The sequence below is a fragment of the Pseudopodoces humilis genome, chromosome 13 (assembly GCF_049639895.1).
Source record: "Pseudopodoces humilis isolate 2021_Gansu_Grassland_sample_001 chromosome 13, ASM4963989v1, whole genome shotgun sequence".
NCBI classification, from domain to species: domain Eukaryota; kingdom Metazoa; phylum Chordata; class Aves; order Passeriformes; family Paridae; genus Pseudopodoces; species Pseudopodoces humilis.
This window is the reverse complement of record NC_142212.1, coordinates 1,745,018-1,764,283: the sequence shown is the minus strand read 5'-3', so window position 1 is coordinate 1,764,283 and position 19,266 is coordinate 1,745,018. Positions and strand designations below refer to the sequence as shown.

The window sequence follows — 19,266 nt, the reverse complement described above, 5'->3', positions numbered from 1 at the left end:
CAACTGCAGGTGTGAAAAGCCAACTGGTTGGTACATGTCTTGTCTCTGCTTTCTTCCTCTCTCCCACTCCTTTCAGCAGTCACCTTCTGTTCTCTGTGGATGGTTTCTATTTCATCTTCAACTGATGTGCAGGTGTCAGCCACGAAGCGCGGTGCTGCGACACCCGTCCCACTCGGCGTGGCACCATCCACACAGCTCCGCTCTGCTGCCACAGGACTGCAGACAGACACACCTCAGCAGACACACTGCACTCCACAGAACTCAGAAACCAAGCCAGAGAGCAGGCAGCACACATTCCAGCTCCCCCTGCCACGGCCAGGCACAGTGCAGGGACCCTTCCCCACGGCTCCCCTCCCCAGCCCAGCACTCAGCCCTGTGACCAACACAGCAGCCCCTCCACCCACTGACCCACACGGGGCTTTTGGCCCAGCAGAATGACAGAATCACAGAATCATTTACATTGGAAAAGAATCTGAAGGACATGTAGTCTAACCATCCCTCAGCACTGCTAATGCCACCACTAATGTCCCCATGTGCCCCAAACCCTTTCTGCCCTCTCCTGAGGAAAGCAGCACTCCACGCCTTGTGGAGCTCCGTAGCTCTGGGGTTTGCTACCAGTTTGTTACATGAACATTCACAGGCTCTGTGTCCTCAGACTGTCATCTTCACAGGACACTCCTAACCAGAGCCCCTGTCAGCAGAACAACCTCTCATAATGCCCCGTTCGGCATCTCAGACGGAGCTTCCCCACGGCTGAGAGCTAAACACACGTGGGATGGACACAGAGGTTTTTCTGCTGAGGTCACTGAGAGCTTTTTACAGAGTAAAGAGCACTTGCAAGAGGAGTCCTGCCCTGGAGTTCTGTCCGAGTGAAAACGCTGTGTCACGTTAGTGGCCATACACCAGAAAGTGGTCTCAGGCATAAAATTGCCCTTTACCTTCCTCCCTCCAGCTCCCAGATCATCCCAGTCTGCATAGGCAACACTCCAGATCCCTAAAAACCTCCTCCTCTATCTCCAAACATACTGCAAAACTTCTCCATGGGATTAGTGCTGGGTTGATCAGATAATGAAGTGATGGAGTACATTCTCTCACGTGCACTGAGGCAAGCACAACAGTAAACAAAAGATCCCGGGAATGGACTGATTTTCATGAGCATTTTAGAAACCACAGGCTGTATTCTGCCCAGTGCAGAAGGGAGTAGGAAGGAGAACTGTCTCAGGGAAAACAATCCTTGAATTATTTTATGATCACCAAAATTCTGTGATATCTGTCTCAGCACTTCTTCCTCATGCAACACGTCACATCAGCTTGACCACTGCTCCAGGAGGAGCTCCAGGAGGCAGCCCCTGGGAACAGCCCACGAAAAACAAACCCAGCACAAATGATCCTCCAGAGAGAGCTGCTGCAATCCAGCCTTCGTGTGTTTTCACTCACAGGCCACCTTCTGCCCAAGCACAGCTCAAACTACTTTACAGAAATATCTATTACCACGTGCCTTTTGTTCCTCAGCAAAAACCAACCGGTGACATTGTATAAAAGAAATATCACCCACCTTGGAAAAAATAAATCAGCCAAACAGAAATAAATGAAGTTTCTAGATCACAGCAACCTGCAGCTACTGCACAGCCCAAGTCTTTGCCAGCATCACACTGTTATGTGGTGTAACTAGAACCCATGCATGCCAGTGACAAATCTGTTACTCAAAGCTGCAAGTCAGAGCCCACGGAATCAGGCAGGGCTCACTGCTCAGTTCCTGGAGACCCTGCGGAACGCAGTCTCGGTTTCAAGGCTCGATATAACACGTGGTGAGGGATGAGGAGGGCTCATGCCAGCTCTCCAGCCTGGATGGATCCACACCTCCAGACCAACAGAGGCAGCTCCCACGGCAGACGGGTCCGAGTGAGCCCTCAGCCACCAGCCCAGCGTGGCAGCAAGCAGCACTGCGAATGAGACTGGACTGAACCTCAGCCTTTCTTTGCTGGCCCAAGGATTTGAAGATTAAAAGCATCTCTCTGGGGAATGGAACCCCAGAAGTGGCCAGGCAGGTAAGCTACCTTCCCAAGAGAGCCCCACAGCAGAAGAAACCCCAAAAGTTGGGCTAAACCCAAGCCCTGAGGAGCAGGAACCAGGATCAGGTGTGCTGTAATACAAACATGTGTTTACCAAGCACTGCTTGGTAAAACATATCCCTTATGTCTTGCTCTCTGCAATCCTAGGAATTACCTTTTAAAATGAGCACAAACACACCAGGAAATCAGCCATTGTGTAAAACCCTTACAAACTGACCACAGCCTTGCCAGGACCCTGTCACTCCATTTCTCCCTCCAACAGGAACACTACTGCAAATAGTAGTAATATCAGCTATATATAATAAATATAACAACATACATATTGAATATAAAAACAAATAACTGTAATGTCAGCTGCGCAGGACCCACAACACATCAAAGTCCTGTGACACTGGCCTGTTACAAACCCACACTGCAACCAATGGATCCCTCTGGAATTTTTGTGGAACACCACTCCTCTGCATTTCATCCTCCTTCTCACCCCTCCCAAACACGTTGAGGATCTGCTCATCCTGTGTGTCACATCCACAGCCACACGAAGGACAGGAGCAAGCTGGAGCTGGGCAGAGTGTGTGTATCACTAAATGACACATAAATGCAAATAAACTAAACAGCATCAAAGCACCAGACATCATTAACTTTGTACAGCAACAACTGCTTGTACCTGTGCATTTATACATCCATGTATGTACTTATACACATCAATACAAATCTGACTACTGTGTGTGTTTGATTTGCTTTCATTGTGACACCCATTTATATAACCATTTATATAACTTACTTTTAAATCTGAGGTAACTTATCAGTGTAATTTGCATAAGCATGCTCAGATCTCGCTAAAAATACTGATCAATGGTTGGTTGTCCTATTCAGTCACAGGAGCATTTTCATGTATTCTTTATAGATATTTATAAATATATAAACACATGGCAATCCCAACGTTACCTTTTCATGCTCTGTTTTGCATGGCAAACACTTTAAACCAACTGCAACGCTCACAGGGGGAGCTCCAAAACGAGCCGACAGTACAACAAGGAGGGAGAAGGAACAGGAATGATTTTCACTGTCATATTTACAAAGAACTTACTATATTGAATCCAACAACCACACAATTAAAGAATGATAAATTATTAACAGAACCTCTGAACCATTCTTGACAGTTCCTGTTGTTGAGATGCATAGCCTGCTCTTGTATATTTATTTCATTTCAGCACTTCATAATACATTTTCAAAAGATTAACATCAAATTTCAAATGACCTAATTACAGCTGTATCACATTTTATTCCTATTTCAAGATGCAGACTGGCTTTATATGTCCCCATGTCCATCCATGCTGAGCTGGGTGTGCTCTCTTGTGCTTCTCCAGCAGGCTCACCTCCACCCTCACTAATCCAAGGCACAGCACAGGCTCCCCTGCCCACGGAGTGCTCAGCACTGCCCCGCTGCTGAAGACAGCCAGGTGGAGATGGTGCATCCTGGGCTTTGAGACAGCACATGTGTGGGGGAAGGATGGATAACATCCTTGACACAGGGAAACAAAGAGAACCTGTGTGTTTAGAAGGAAAACCATGACAGCAACAGCCGTAAACCACGAGTGTCCTCAGATCAGGCATTCAGACTGGGCACTGAGCTGGTACGAGACTAAGTGGTGTCCTCTGCGTCCATGGACTCGTAAGGATTTGCTCCACCTGGTAACTGACAGGGAATCCCCAATAATATTTCTTAATCCCCCATGATTTTGAGCTGTGGAGGAGCAGTAAGAGCTCAGATAAAGTCCCCAGTGACACCAGCAGTGAGTTAGCAGTGGGGATTCACGTTGCTACGTGTGGTGTTGTGCTGACGTGAAGTGCTCTTCTATTCAGCTGATTCAGACAACTGCACATCCACACACCCTGGCAGGAGGCTGGAACAAGGTGAGGTTTAATGTCCCTCCCAACCCAAATGATTCTGGGATTCTATGAGAAGTTATAAATTTCCTCTTTTTCTCCAGATACTTTTCTTGCCTTTTTAGAAACATGACACAGAGTGTTAATATTGTTTCACTGCTTTTGACTTATCAACACAAAATCGGAGCTCAGCCTTGCTCTTCTCAAAGGGAAAACCTTCCCTGACTGAACCCCTCCAGCCCATGCAGGATGTGCTCTACAAGACACTCCTTAAAAGTGTTCCACAAGACGTCCTTCCTCAAAAAATTATTGTGACATTTTCTGTGGCATTTCTGTCCCCCTGAAGCCCTGTGGCATGAGCAGGGCCTGGAACTCCAGCAGCCAGTGCCACTGAGCCTCCCCATCAGCCTGGTTTGCAGTTAAAGCAATCAGTTCTGCTCTGAGAGGGATTTCAGAGCTCAAAGAATGCAAGGAAACACAAAATTCAGAAAGAACAATGAAAAGGCAGCAGCAGCAGCAGGTTCAGGCTGTGACTGCAGGCAGCCAGACGGGCTCTGCTCCCACTCACTGCAAGGCTCCAGGTAAGTGCTCTTCAGAAACACCTCCTTGACACACGTTTCCCTTCCTCAAACCATTTGCCAACTCTCACACCACAAAAAAGCAGAAACAATTATTCTGAAGAATATTTGTGTGCTTTGTATCTGAAAAACTTCCTTGCACCAAAGCACAAAACAACAGTTCTGTTTGTTCCAAATAAAAAGTTCCAAGCAACCAAAAAAACCCCAACTAAACAACAAAACCTGCCCACTCTCCAGCAGTTTTGATTGTGAGTGACATGTTGAATAGATCATTTCCTACAGCCCCTTGCTTTGGAAGCATCAGGGAACAACCCCAGCTCATTCCAGCCCTTTGGGTATTTTCCAAACAGGATTGTAATTGAATTCCAGCAACTACTTCAGCATTTTTTAAATGGAAAAATTAAGCAGTATGGTAAAAAGGGACATAAATTGTATATGGGACCTCGGTAGCAGCCAACACCAGTCCAGGGCAGCCCAGGATGGTAACTGGGAGCAGAACACTGCCCAGTAGCACCCTCAGTGCAGGGCTGCTCCTCACACCATCTCCTCCCCACCAGTGGCACTGACAGCACCCATCCCCTCTCCTGCTCCCCTCCCCGTGCACTCTGCAAACGCCACAAGTGAATGTGAAATGTGAACTCCCACCTTCCAGTGGCACCCCCAGCATCCCACTGCACACAGAGCTGTGTCCAGCCTGCAAACCAAAGGGATTTCACTGCATTCCCTGGGAGCTGCTCCCGGGGAGCAGTGAAGGTGCAGGATGAGCACACAGCTGGTCACACCCAAACCTTGGGGGTACCTGAAGCTGCTCCTCTGTGGGGCTGAGCAGGAATCACCGCTGCACAGCCAACCTCAGCACTCTGCCTTGTACAGGAGGTGTTTGGGCAAAATTGTCGTGTTCTCTGGTCAGTCTGGTGTGATGTCAAAAAGAGAGTAAAACTTGATGAAAGCGGGAAATGCCGGGCACTGACAGCGCTGCGAACCGGGCCCAGGAGAGCGGCTGGGATGTCCCCAAAGCATTTACTCTGTTTGTAACACTCCTGTGCAACTCTGTGTCCAGAGAATGAAGGAAAATAATGTATCCAAGTTCTTGAGAGCCCTCTCCATCCATTCCAGCGAGGCGTCCTCACACACCGCGCCTGGCAGTGTCTCCTCCAGTCTGTGACTTACAAGCAGTATCAGGAATAGTAACACTTCTTCACCCACAGCTGCCTTTCACCCCCTGGTATTGCTCATAGTCTCCTGCAGTTTTACTCCCACACCTTCCAGCAATCCCCGATTTCTAAGGGCTTTGCTGCATCCATGGGCACACGCCCATTCCTTCCGCAGCAGCTGGAGCTGGATCCGCCGTGCTGCAGCGGTGCTGGTGGGCAGAGGCTGTGCTAGAGATGTTCAGGGTGTTCAGATGTTCAGATGCTGCTGCCCTGGGCTCAGTGTGGAGCTGCTGAAGGACAGTGCTGTGAGCAGCTCTCCGTGAGCAGCTCTCTGTGAGCAGCTCTCTGTGAGCAGCTCTCTGTGAGCAGCTGTGCCAGCACCGCAGCCCCGCGGCTCCACCGAGCTGAACCTTCTCAGGGTCCCGTGCAATAGCCTAAAAAACTCTTCTGAGGGACTGCCATATGTTTCTTTCCACTTTCCTCAGTCCTTCAGCATTTTGACTTATCTGTGCTAGTTCAGCAGGCTGGAGAGGTTTTTTCTTGCTCCAACTCAGAAAAAGGCTGAGGCCTTCTGTTGTTATTCATGAGCCAATTCCAAAGGCAGAAACCCAATTTCAAAACCAGGCTGCTTAAAAAGTATCTAGTGCAGACATATCAGTCTCCTTTACAAGTTTAATGCAGATAACCAAGATTTGTCTAATAATTTACTGCAAATATAAACAAAGAAAATGGGAAACTTGAATGTGGAATAGAAGAGATGGGAAAAACATTCACTGAAACATGGTCAAAAGTTAAAAGGCCCCTGTATAGAACTAGGAAATGAAGAACTAGGATTGTAGAAGAAATATTCTACTATTTCAGCCAAACCCAGATGAACAATTTTATCATCCCACAATTAAAGAAGATGTCTTGAGCAGAAACACATTAAAACATTGATAGAAACACCTCAGTGAGAAAGAGGCTCTTCACTAATGCAATAATACAGCACTTGGAAACTGAAAATAAGCAAACTTGGATTGGAAATACACATGATTTTTTCCAATAATGAACTAATAAACCATTGGGACAACTCATTAGTGGATTTGTTGACTTTTCCTCAAGAACAGCTGTGCTTTCATTTGGCCAGTGTGTTTGTCCTGATGCAAAAGAGTTGGTGGATAAGAGATTCGAATACTGCCAAGAACCACTTTGGCAGTAAAAAGCAGTGAATTCATCGGATCTTCTCAGAACACATCTGAGTGTTTTAAGACCTCCTCAGCCATCTCAACAAGAGCAAATCCCTTTTAGGACAAGCTCCATGTTTGCCTGTAAGGAGATGGCATCCTCACCTTTCCCAACCCTCTTCATGCTCTGCCCACCTTTACACCTCTCAGCAGCAAAGTTTCATTGAGAGACAAAACCAGAGCAGGAATTAGTCAAGGCTCTGGAATGATGAATCCTTTATCAGCAAGCAGCTGCAGAGTAGCACTGTCAGTGCTAACACAGGAGCAGGGATGAGGAGTAGAGGCTGGTAAGAGGCAGCCCCTGGGCTCCCAGCCTACGGCACCTGGGCTCTCCGGGGGTCTCGTGGCACCTCTGGGACTCGGATTTCTGAAGACTTGGAACAAAAGACTTAGCAGCCCCACATGTTTACCATTCTTTGCTCAATGACTCTTCATTCAGGTATCCAGGAGGACTCCTGGTGACAGCGTTCTTTAGTGCCCTGGGAAACGCTTCTGGGATGTGAAGGAGCTTGTATGCAGTTCATATGCTGTCCCCATGGCCTGCAAGGAGAGAGGGGTTCCAGTGGTCCTGCTCCTTTTGGCTACATAAATTAAGAGTATGCTGGATACCCTCCAGCTTCCTTAGTAACTGCTGCAATTGTATTTCAGGGTATTTAGTGATCATGAATGGAGAGGAAATCCCAAGTGGGTATATGGTGACCCAGGAGACACTGCCTGTTCTCACACAATCCCAGCAGCACTGCAAGCCCTTCTGCTTCCCCCACCTGCCCCGAGCCAGAGTCTTTGCTGAGATGCTCAATAAAGGTATTAAATCCCACTCACAACCTGGCTGCTCCTGCACAATGATCCTTGGCTGCTCTGTGTGCTGCTGACACAAGGGATATGGCACACATGGCACAGGAGCAGCATTCCAGCCAATATTCTCATTTTCATTCCCTTCCATTGAGATGTTAACAGCAAAAATGGAGGTTTCACAAAAAATCACAGCTACTGATATCTAGCAGAAATATTTCACTTCTTTTTTACTTGTTACATCCTTCTAGTCTGCCAGATGAGGCAAAATGCTGTTTCTGAGAGTAAATGTGCCATGTATTTTGCTAAAAGAGGAAAACACAATGAAATCCATGAGCAATTCCATAAAAACAATAAGGCAGCTCTCACATAGTTCCAGATTACTGTGTTGACAATTGCAAGCAGGAAATTTAAAAATATCTTTCTTTCTGCAATTCTGGTTTATTTTTTCCTGTCAAAATACACTACTGCTTAACTTTCTGCTTGTCTCAACTAATGGATGAAGCCCTAAAAATTGCTGAATATCCCAGCAGAAGCCTATCCTGGTTACCTGGGAAGCTAAGCACAATTACACCCAGGGAAACTCAGTGTCCTCACTCTTGCTCTGTCTGTAAGCACAGAACTAAGCCCTGGCCTCACCTGGAGAAGCAGCACCTGCCATTTTTTGGGGATGTGCCTGAGAGGAAAAGAAGAAGGAGCTCCCCCATGGGCTGCTGGCTGGGAGCCCTGCATGTGTTTGTCAGCCTCTTCCAACAGCTCTTCCAAAGGCCCAGGAGAGTGCAACAAGGAGAGATCTGCACTCTCCAAGACCAAGAGAGAATATTCATCCCTGGGTGCCCCAGGCTGTGGTCCCAGGGCTGGAGAGCACCAAGCAGCAGAAGGAAGCAGGAGATCACGGAATCATTGAACAGTTTGGGTTGGAAAAGACCCTTAAAATCATCAGCCATCCCCCCAGCAAAGCCAACTGCACCACTAACCCACATCCCCAACCTACACCTCTCTTAAATCCATCCAGGGATAGCGACTCCACCACCGGCCTGGACAGTCTGTGCCCGGGATGACAACCCTTTTGATGAAGAAATCTTCCCCAATACCCAATCTAAACTGCCCTTGGCACAGCTTGAAGCCATTTGCCTCAAGAGGCTGCAGCCTGATCACACCACACTACTGCAGACCAGGGCCCCCAGGACACCCCTATCCCTTCTGAGGAGGGGGGGAGATGCTCAGCCATCACAGGGGGTGGGGAATCAACATCCCAGGTGAGAGACCTGGTGAGATTGGGCAAACACATTGTTATTGCCATCATATTGTATACCAGAGGTATTTGGATGCAATAGCCAGGTAACATCCCAAAACAGCCATGCATAAAGTCATGAAATGGGCTGGGAACAGGCTCATTTTTTTTTTTCAGATAAAATTCTGGAAAGGAATTACTATTGGTATCAGCCAGCCAGTGTAAGATTTGCTAATGTACACCCACATTACAGTGTTATCAGTGACTGATAAGATGCATGACGTGGTCACTATGAAAACCCCATGTGATTCCAAAACACCAGCTCATCTGTAGCACAAAAAATCCTCCAGCAGTGTTACAGAGCACCTTTATAAGACACTTCTAAGGCCATAAACTGTGTTTTAATAAAATATTTTGGGAACTGTAGACCTACAGGCTGCCACACAAGAGAGGGCTGGCCCCATACAGGAGAGGGCTATCTGGGCAAGGAGAACACACTCACTTTTTGGTGTAGATAGACCACAGTGCTGCTACAAAATTTATATTGGTAAGGAAGAAGAAAATATGTTAAGGTAATATTAAAGATGGTGGCCTCTGAGTTTTGGAAAGACTTACAGTGATTGTATAACACTTTTTCTCTTCATGAGTATCTCCCCCATATGTGGTTACATTACTTTGATAATTTTTGTCAAGACATCTTTACCCATCTCCTTTATTATGGAGCTCTTCAGCACTAAGGAAAAGGCTCCCCTTTGCTTGCAGAACTCATTTCTTTGTTGTGCCATAGCTGGTAAGGCTGCCATGCCTCTAGTGCTGAACTCAACAGGTACCCAGGTGCCCACAGGGCTACTCACAAAACAGTGCAAATAAAGGCTTGGTACTCATTAAACTACAATATTTTTCTCTTTTTTAAATTAAACATGAATTGTGTTTAATGTTTCTAACATTTTATCCTTTCAGAGGTAAAATCTGGGTAACACCTTCCAGAATTAGAAGAATCTTTTTATACAAAAATCTTCTGTGATCTACATTGGCTCTCAGGTACCAGCAGGCCTGACAATGTTCATGTAGGCCTTCCCACACTACTCTTGGTATTTCCACACAATACACAATACTCTTGGTATTACTTAGACTTGGATTTCCTAAAGCATTCTAATATAGGCATTAGCATGGCTCATTCATGATACCTGTTGTGGGCAGGCTCCCAGAAAAACTGAGCCTGTCATGTCAACTAACTCTTCAGGAAAATTTGAAATAACCTGAGATTTTTAGTTATCTATTTTTAGTTATTAAAACTTAACACCTTGGTCCTATCTGGACTGAGCATATGAAAGGAAATCATTCTGGGCACAGCACAATTAACCTCAGGGATTCCCTCTGCTGTGATAAAACCAAAGCAAATAGCACTCTAGTTTTAGGGTTATCCTCATCTTCAAATTTTACCCAAATTTTCAAATTTGCCCATAGCCAATGGTAAGTTTGGGTAAAAGAGTGGAACTAGATGCTGCCATGTAAAACCAGACCTGTTTTTGAAAAAGAAAATGCTGAACGTTCCATTATGAGCATAAAATCTGCCCACACACAGGGTTTAGCTTTGCAGTGTAACAGAGAAGTGCTTTTCTTAACCCAGCCGTGTTCCCTCTGTGTACCAGGGTATCCTGAGTAACCCCCACCATCACTTTAGGCTGTTCTGATAACTGCACCAGCTGCTTTTAGGTAACTAAACCTTTTACTAAGTTATTGACCACTGCTAGGCCTGGAGCAAGAAGGTTGGAAGTTAAAATATACACGAGGTAATAAAATCAATACTTGTTATTTCATTTAGCAAGTATGATCCCACCCTACAGCACCAGCTGCAGGTTATAAGAACATGTAACAAAATACTGCAGAGAAAATGAATAATTTACCTCCCCTCACCTGCAGATGTAACAAGTAACCCCGTACAGATTTCTAGTTGAACAAACTCGTACAAAAAGGCTTGTCCTGGATATGAGGTTCTGTAGTGTTTCCATTGCAGATGAGACACTCAGAGAGCCGCCATCGTGTACAACCTTTTCCAGCCCCCAGCAACTTGCCAGCAAGTCCATCCCTGCTCCCAGGAAGGGGGAATGGAGGGTGTCCCCGAGGGGCAGCACCGTGTCACTGGCCAGTAGCATCACCTGCAAGCTGAGGAGAAGGCAGAGCTCCTCACAGCACACAGCTGAACCCCCTTGTCCCACATCCCTGTGCCCAAGCAGCACTTGGCTGGGCAGGGACGCTGGCCCATGGCCTGTGGCACAGCTGGCACCAATCCTTCTGTCCAGCCAGGCCTGCTCTTGAGGCAGCAGAGTGACCTGTGGCACCTGCTGAGGCTCAGCTTCTTCACACATCAAGACCACTCCCTCTTCCTCCTCCTTTCCTGGTCTTCTTCCAAGAGCCCCCTCCCATGGCAACGGTGCCCGCTGTCCCTGCTGCCTGCAGACCTGGCAGCAGCCACAACCACAGCAGGGCTCCTCCTTGGGATGGGACCCGAGGGGAGAGGAGCCAGCACAGGCAATGGAGGGGCCAGGAAACCATGAACACCAGGGTGGCTGCTCAGGGCAGGGTACCGAGGTGTGTGGGACTGCAGCAGCCCAAAGAACACACGGCCCAAACATAAAGAGCAGTCAAACAGCCCCATGGCCACTCTGGCATTACTGTCCTTTCCTCTGCAATCATCTCCATCCTTCCCAGACTGCTGGAAGCTGCTTGTCTGGAGCAGCTCAGGCAAAGGGAGAGAACAGGAGTGATCACACCTCAGTCTCACAAGGAGTCACAGGGCTCTGAACACACCACAGCTCCATGGCTCAGCACACTTCAGCAGTGTCCCAGTGCACTTGTCCCATGAGTGGAGAGGGCTCCATTGCCCTGTGTCCAACTTCTAAACTACATTACATAAGTTTAACACACTTCAGATACTTTGAAAATATCAATTTGCTGTCAGAACTGCTGAAGTTGCCAGCCTTAGATGAAAGGGAGACCGTGACTGCTGCAGGGATAAACCCATGAAAAATATTTCTTTTAAATATTTGGGAACCCCTGTCAGAAGGGAAACATGAAAACAGCTGATCTGCTTCTACAAAACCAAACCACAAATTACTTTTTTTTCCTGAATTGCACACTGTACATCACGTTAAAAAGAAGCAGAAGTATGATTAAAGCACTGGGTAAGCCTCCTGAGCACGGCGCAGCTTGGCACACCGGCTCATGTTTGGTTGCTGCACCTATGTAACATTGTATTTTTGGTTGCAGTACTAAATAACATTGAATATTTTTGTTGCAGTTCCATAAAAACACTAACATCAGTGCTTTGAGTGCCCAGGACAGACACGACTTCATACACTTAAATCCTAATTTTTTTAATTTTTTTTTTTTTTTTTTTTTTGCTATTTATTTGCTCGTATATTACCAAGAAACGCAAACAGTGCCATAGGAGCTGTTTGCTCCTAATACTCCATGAACTTCTCTGATAAAATTAGTTCAGGTTTTGACACTGTGCAAAGTGAACTCCTCAGTTTTCTTTCTCTAAAATCGACCTCTGGACACTACCATAAGCTACGGAAAAAGGGTACAAATGCCCCACCCCCAGCAGCACTACAAATCAATTCTGCCCCTTATGTCACAAAATTAAACACCTTTCCTCGTGCTGTTGACCTTGAGCTGCCAACAACACGATCATCTGCTCCATCAGCCACAAGCAACCTCTCTTCGTCAGCTGCCAGGGACATTCTCCATCCTTTTGCTGTTTGCTCTTCAGGAATCCACTCCGTCATTACTTTGCCTGAAAATCTTAATTTTTTCATGCCCTTAAACTTTCTAAGTTTCAAGAACACATGCTTGAGGCTTCTCTCCAGCCTCACCTCACCATCTGTGCCCGAGTGCCCACTGGCACGGGCCAGCGCAAGTTCCGCGAGCCTCCCGTCCCGGACCCCTTCTGCCAGCGCTGGCACTAGGGCTGGCTCTTTCTGCATTTCCCCTCCTGTTTCTGCACAGCTTCTAAAATAAACGGCAGGACATCATTCCCAATGCCACGGCAAAGCGTCTTGAACAGTTTATTCCGCGCACGGAAGATCCGCGGATGCCCCAGGGCCCGCTCGGGCATCCGTGAGCCGCACCAGGCAGAGCCTCTCGCCTGCCCCGCCAGCTCTTTGGAGACGCTGCTGGTTCCGATCAAAGAGCGACAGCCTAACCTGACCGGACCCCTGTCGTAGAAAGCGCTCATCCAGGTGATTTACTTGATTTTAATTGCACTTTTCACACTTCAGTCCTGGGGAATTGCTGCGATGCCGCTGACACTCCATCCTCCTCCTCCTCCGTCACATCCGAAGGGAGCGAGGGGTCCTGTCGGGGGCTGTCCCCGCGTGTTTCCCCCTTCGCACGGTGTCCCCCTTCCCCGGCACGGCGGCCCGGGCGTGGGGCGGCTGCTGAGGCTCTCCGTCCCCAGTCACCGCCCTGGCCCCCATCACACCAGGCGCCACCGAAGTTCTACCGCCCGCCCCAACTCCGCCGCGGCCGCCCATTGTCTGCGCGCCGGGAGGCGCTTTGGGGAGAAACGAGCCGAAAAGACGAGTCCTCCGCCCCGCCCGGCCTCCCCCGCCGCTCCCCTGGCCGCGGCCCCGCCAGGCAGGCCCCGGCTTGGGGCAGGGCCGGAGGTGCGCAGGGGTCCCCAGGGGCGGGGGCCCGGCGGGGCCGCGGGGCGGGCGCTGCGCCAGCGAGGGCTCCCCCGCCCGCTCCCCCCGCCCCGCCCGGCGCCCAGGGGGCTGCCCGGCCGGGCGCTCCCCGCAGCCCCCGGCCCTCCCCGGCCACGGCCGCCCTGTCACCGGGGGACAGCCCGCGGCCAAGGTGCCCGAGCCCTGCCCGGGCGGGAGGCCGAGGCTCGGGGCCGACCCCGCGGCCAGCGCGGCCGAGCCCCGCCGCGGCCCCGCGCTCCCCGCCCCGGGCCCGGCCCCGGGAGGGACGCGGCGCGAAGCCGCGGGCGGGCGGCCCCGTCCCCTCCCCGGGCGCGTACAATGGCCCCCGCCAGCCGGGGCTCCGGTGTCACCGCGGGGGACCAGCTTTGTGTCGGGAATCCGGCCCCAGAGCCACAAAACGCACAAAACCAGCGCGCGGGGAGCGCGGGAGCGGCGCCGGGAAGCGCGGCTCCTCCTTCCCCGCTCCGGGAAGGCCTGCGGGAGGGAGCGCGGCGGCGGGAACACCGGGGGCGGCGGGGCCGGGGCCGGGGTGCCGGGCGCGGTGCGTTACCTGCCGTGGAACCAGTCCTTGCAGGCGTCGCACTCGATCATGAAGCGGGTCACGTCGTAGGGCAGCCGGCAGATGCAATAGACGGGCACCGTCGCCATGTTCGCGCCGACCGCGCCGATCCGCTCCCCTCACGGCCGCCCGCTCGCCCGGCCGAGCCGAGCGGAGCGCGGCGGGGCCGAGGCGCCGAGGGGGGAGACACGGGGGACGAAGGGGAGAGCGGAAAGCCAGAAATAATACAAAATAATAAAAAACGCTACAAAACCGCGGCGGCGGATTTAGGGCTCCAGAGGGACGGGCGAGCGGTGCCTGAGGACAGGGAAGCGCTTCCCGGAGCCGGGGGCCATGGCCGGGTCTCGCCGCCCGCCGGCGCCGCGGGCCGGGGCTCTCTGTTGTTGTTGTTGTTGTTGTCCCTCCAGGACGGTGATTCCCGGTGCTCGGCGATCGCGGCGGTGCCCCCTGGTGACAGCCCGGCGCGGCCTCCCCGGCGGGCCCGGCCTTGCGTCAGCCCGGAGGGAGCGGGGCCGGGCGGAGCGGAGCGCGGCGGAGCGGAGCTCCCCGGTCGGGGCCGGGGCGCGGCGGGGGCTCGGCGGAAAACGCGTGTTTTTGTTAACCCCCGCCTGCCGGGAGGGAGCTGCCCAGCCCGAGCGCCCCCGCCCGCCCCGCCGGGGGAGCCTGGGGGGCGGTGCAGGGGGACCGGGAGCGGGGAGCGCCGGGGGGACTGCGGGAACGGGGGAAGCCCGCTCGGGGCGCCCGGGGGTGCCGGCAGCGGGCAGAGCCCGCGCGGGGAGCGGGAGAGCCGCGCCCGCAGGAGCGGGGGGCTCCGGGCCGCCCCAAGGCCGAGGGAGCCCGGAGAAGTGGCCACAAATGCGGGGCCAGCCGCGGGAACAACGCCCGTCTGGGTGTGCGGGTGGGGGCAACACCGCGGCCGGTTCACAGCTAAAGAACCCAAAAACACGAGCTTCTTTTTATTCAGTAACATGATCTTAGTGGGGGTTTAACCACCTGAGGGGTTTACTGGGGGTTGGAACTGTATGGTCTTTAAGGTCACCTCCATCTCAAAGCACCCTGTGGTTCTCTATTTGTATGATTTCTGCTTTTAAAGTCACCACCTCTGCTCACAGCAGCCCCTTTCCCTGCTGTGACACCAAGGGGATGGTAATAAATACCATGTGCCCACCAAGAACCGGATCACAGCAGCATATGGGGTGTGGGGGGACACTGAGGCACTGACTGACCATGTACCCCAACACTGCACAGCCCCACCGACCTTCTCCCACACAGAGGCCAAAGAGGAGCTGTGGAGTGTGAGCTGGGGCTGAGGAGGAACCTTGCTTCCCTGCCACGCCAAGACTCTGACAGGGGTTAAACAAACGGGCTGGGGGCTTTTGGAATGACCTCTATCCCCAGAGTGTTCAAAGGCCAGTGGCACCTTTCCCTGAGGAACTAGAGCTTCCTACAGAGTGTTCACAAAGGGCCTCCCAACTAAGGTGGGATTTTAATTCTGTTACGATGGATTCAGGATTTTGAATTCATTACATTTGGTGGTGTGGCAGGGAATTTGAGCAAAAAACTAAAACTGACATTTCTCAGATTTTTTTCACCTGTCTGCAAAAATCCTCAGAATCTCCTGTGGACGACAAGGGTAATTTATGAAGCAAAAATCTTAAGTTTCAAGTTCTTCTACATAGAGGCAGCTGTGGCTGAAGAGGGGCTGTCAGGATCATCCCTCTTGCCTACTGCAGGTATATGCCACAGGCAGGACTGTCAGCACAGGGCTGTGAGTGACACACTCAGCCCTGCCACAGGTGGCCTCTGACACAGCTGGCAAGTGCAGGGACACAGTGGGAGGCCCCAGGCCTGCATCCTAAACTGTCACTTGGTGCTTCTGAGTGTCTCAAAGTGTACCAAGGGACCTGTTTCCTTCATCACAATGCACCATGTGAGAATCTGCCCCCTAAAACCAGCCCTCTTTAAATTTAAATCTATTGGTCATAGCTTCAGTGGTTCAGAATTTCAGCCAGAAAGTAGAAGAGCAAGTCCTGGGAGTAAGGCAGGATGGGGCAGAACGGCTTGGGAGCCATCACAGAGCTGCATGAGCTGTCTGGATGCTAAGGACATCTCCCAGCACCACTCAGCTCAGGGTTTAAATGAGCCTCTGGAGACAGGGACGTCCTTTGGTACAGGATAGTCACGAGGACACAGGGCTTTGTGCCTCTGCCCACCCCACACACCAGCAGCTGTGACCTCAAGGGCCTCCCTCCCTTCCTGAAACCCGTCTTGTCATGTTATGGAGCATGGAAGCAGCAGGTGGATCTTGGAGGCCTCTTCCAAACAAAATGATTATTCCCTGAAGCAGCTCCTCCACACCACTTTCTGCGCCCAGGTTCCCTCTCCCAGTTGTTTATGGGCTTTGCTCACCCAGCCCTTATCAGCTGTGAAGAATTTTTCTCATCCCCTTTCCTCAGTCCCATGAGCATCTCCACGCAAACAGATTTATTTCCAAGGCACCACCTGAATTCCAGTGTTCTCATGTCCCAGCTGCTGCAGTGGGTGAGCCAACCCTCTGAATGCCCTGGGGGTTTGTGCTCACTACAAAGGGCAGCAGGGCCATGCCTGAGTGCAGCCAGGTGCTCCTAAGGGCTGGAATCATGTCCAGCTCTCCCCATCCATCGCTGGCCCTCAGGTGATGCCATACCATGCAGCAGAGTGGTGAGTCTGTAGTTTTACTGCTGTTTTTACAGTGCCCATGTTTTTATGGATACTGCCAAGTGCCACAGTCAGCTGGGCCATCTGTAGTTGTGCTGGAGGACACTGGAGCTGACACTGCATGGAAATGTAGAGGCTCTGTTCTGGCAGCTCAGACATCTTACTTATCATTTCAACAGGGATCAGTGGATTAAGAAATTCATGGGTGAGGTTGTCCCACTGTCATGAGCTCTCCATGAGCATTTCAATCCAGAAGGTACCTGTTTGCCCTTGGGAGGGGAGGGTGAGCAGTGGATCTGTGCCCAGGCACCTCAGCAAAACATCATTTGAACACAGAGTTCACTGTCTGGAACCTTGAAGTGAGTTTTAATATGTATTTTTAAACTGATTGGAAAAAAGCAGCTAAGGCCCAAACAGAGGCCAGAGCCCCTCACAGCGTTGCTGTGCAGGGCCACGAGTGTTCTCGAGCCCAAAATGCCACAGAAGAGGGAGACACACAAGCCCATTGCTGCCTCCAGCTGATCCCCACTTACTTCATCTCTCACTAGGGATCAGGACACTTCCTGAGGCACCAGAATGTTAATTTTTCCCAAATTCAAAGCATCCAGGAATTTCCCAGGTGAAAGGGATTTTCTGCGTGTTTAGAACTTTTTCTATTTGCTGAGAGGTGTTAAGAATTAGAAACTGGAGTAAGATAACAGAGGAATCAGTGTTAGAGGAGCCCTCTTCTCCCATCCCATCCCATCCCATCCCATCCCATCCCATCCCATCCCATCCCATCCCATCCCATCCCATCCCATCCCATCCCATCCCATCCCATCCCATCCCATCCCGTCCATTCTTTCAGATCTTTCTGGAAATGGGTCAGAGGGCTTTGAGGGACCTGGGTGGTTTTGTTCACCTCCTACAGCCCGGTTTCACTCCTCAGCCTCACTCCTGTGCTTGCACTGTGTTGTGTTTATCTCCAGAGCCTGCAACAAGGATGTTTGTCCCAGAAAAGTGCTTCCCTCCCTCTACATGACCCCTTCTCCATCCACATCTTGTTTTTTTCCAGTTGGGTGTTATGACCAGCAATCCTTGGCTGGCTCCACAGCTATCCAGCTATCAGTGTTTGACACACACATTATTAACCCCTTATCTCCCGGGGTCCTGCACTGTCCCGCTCATCCCATTTCTGTCCTGGGACCTGCCTGTACTCGGCGGCTCAGTGCGAAAGGACAGCGTTCACTTTCCGGGCTCTGGGCGCGATCCAGAGGATCCCCCAGGCTCCCAGCAGCACCGGGACCATGGGCTGGGTAACTGCGGGGCTGTCTCTCGCTGCTCCTGGGCCTCACTCCGCTCCCGTCCCAGCGCAGGAGCCACGGCCGCACGCCCCGTTCGTTCCCCATGGCCCTTGTGGCTGCACCAGCGCTGCTCACCGAGAGACACAACAGCCTCAGCCTCGGGCAGGGCTTCTCACAGCCCGCTGAAACCCACCGGGAGCTCCGGGAGCTGCGGCTCGAACCGGGAACACCGAGCGGCAGCGGCGCCCCCCGGCCCGGCCCGGCCCGGCCCGGCCCCGCCTCCCCGGCCAGGCCCGGCAGGAAGGGGCGGAGCGGGGACGGTGATGGCGGTGGTGATGGCGGTGGTGATGGCGGTGGTGATGGCGGTGGTGATGGCGGTGGTGATGGCGGTGGTGATGGCGGTGGTGATGGCGGTGGTGATGGCGGTGGTGATGGCGGTGGTGATGGCCGTGGTGATGGCGGTGGTGATGCCGATGCCGATGGTGATGACGGTGGCGAGGCTTTCCTGGCCCGGGGCCGCCCCGCTGCCCGGACACCGCCTCGCAGGCGGCAGCCGAGAACAAAACCGCGCCGGGACTCCTGCACTGGGCTTCTCCCCAGGAGAAACCTTCCCCGCGGGCTGCCGAGCCCTGCCCCGGCGGGGAGCCGAGCATCGCCGCTCCTAGCACAGACAGTCAGCGGGGGAGGAGCCCCGGTGCTGTCGCTGATGGCACAGAACGAACAGCGGCCCCACGGCCCGCCCAAAGAGAGGATTCTCCCGGTTTAACTCTTGTCTCGGAGCTGGCTAGTGAGGTGTTGGGCACACCAGGGCTATCCTTACCGAGAGGGTGGTCAGACCCTGGATCAGAGTCCTGGAGAGTGGAGTCGGTGCCCCAAACTGTCAGTGTTCAAGGGGAATTTGAATAATATCCTTAATAATGAGCTTCAATTTTTGGTCAGCCTTGAAGGGATCAGGCAGTTCGACTTGTGGGTCACTTTCGACTGAAATATCCCATCCTATCCCATCCCATCCCATCCCATCCCATCCCATCCCATCCCATCCCATCCCATCCCATCCCATCCTATCCTAGTATTCTAT

General features: G+C 51.8%; 1 protein-coding gene across 2 annotated transcripts in view; it reads right to left on the bottom strand.

Moving 5' to 3' along the window:
- Positions 1-14,715, bottom strand: part of PHF2 (PHD finger protein 2) — a 54,247-nt gene extending 39,532 nt beyond the window's left edge. For both annotated transcript variants that reach the window (XM_005532795.3, XM_014261361.2), the window contains exon 1: positions 14,200-14,715. In XM_005532795.3, the coding sequence (XP_005532852.2) occupies positions 14,200-14,297 (98 nt within the window). In that variant the 5' untranslated portion in view covers positions 14,298-14,715. The remainder of the gene's footprint in view (positions 1-14,199) is intronic.
- Positions 14,716-19,266: the final 4,551 nt, after the last annotated feature.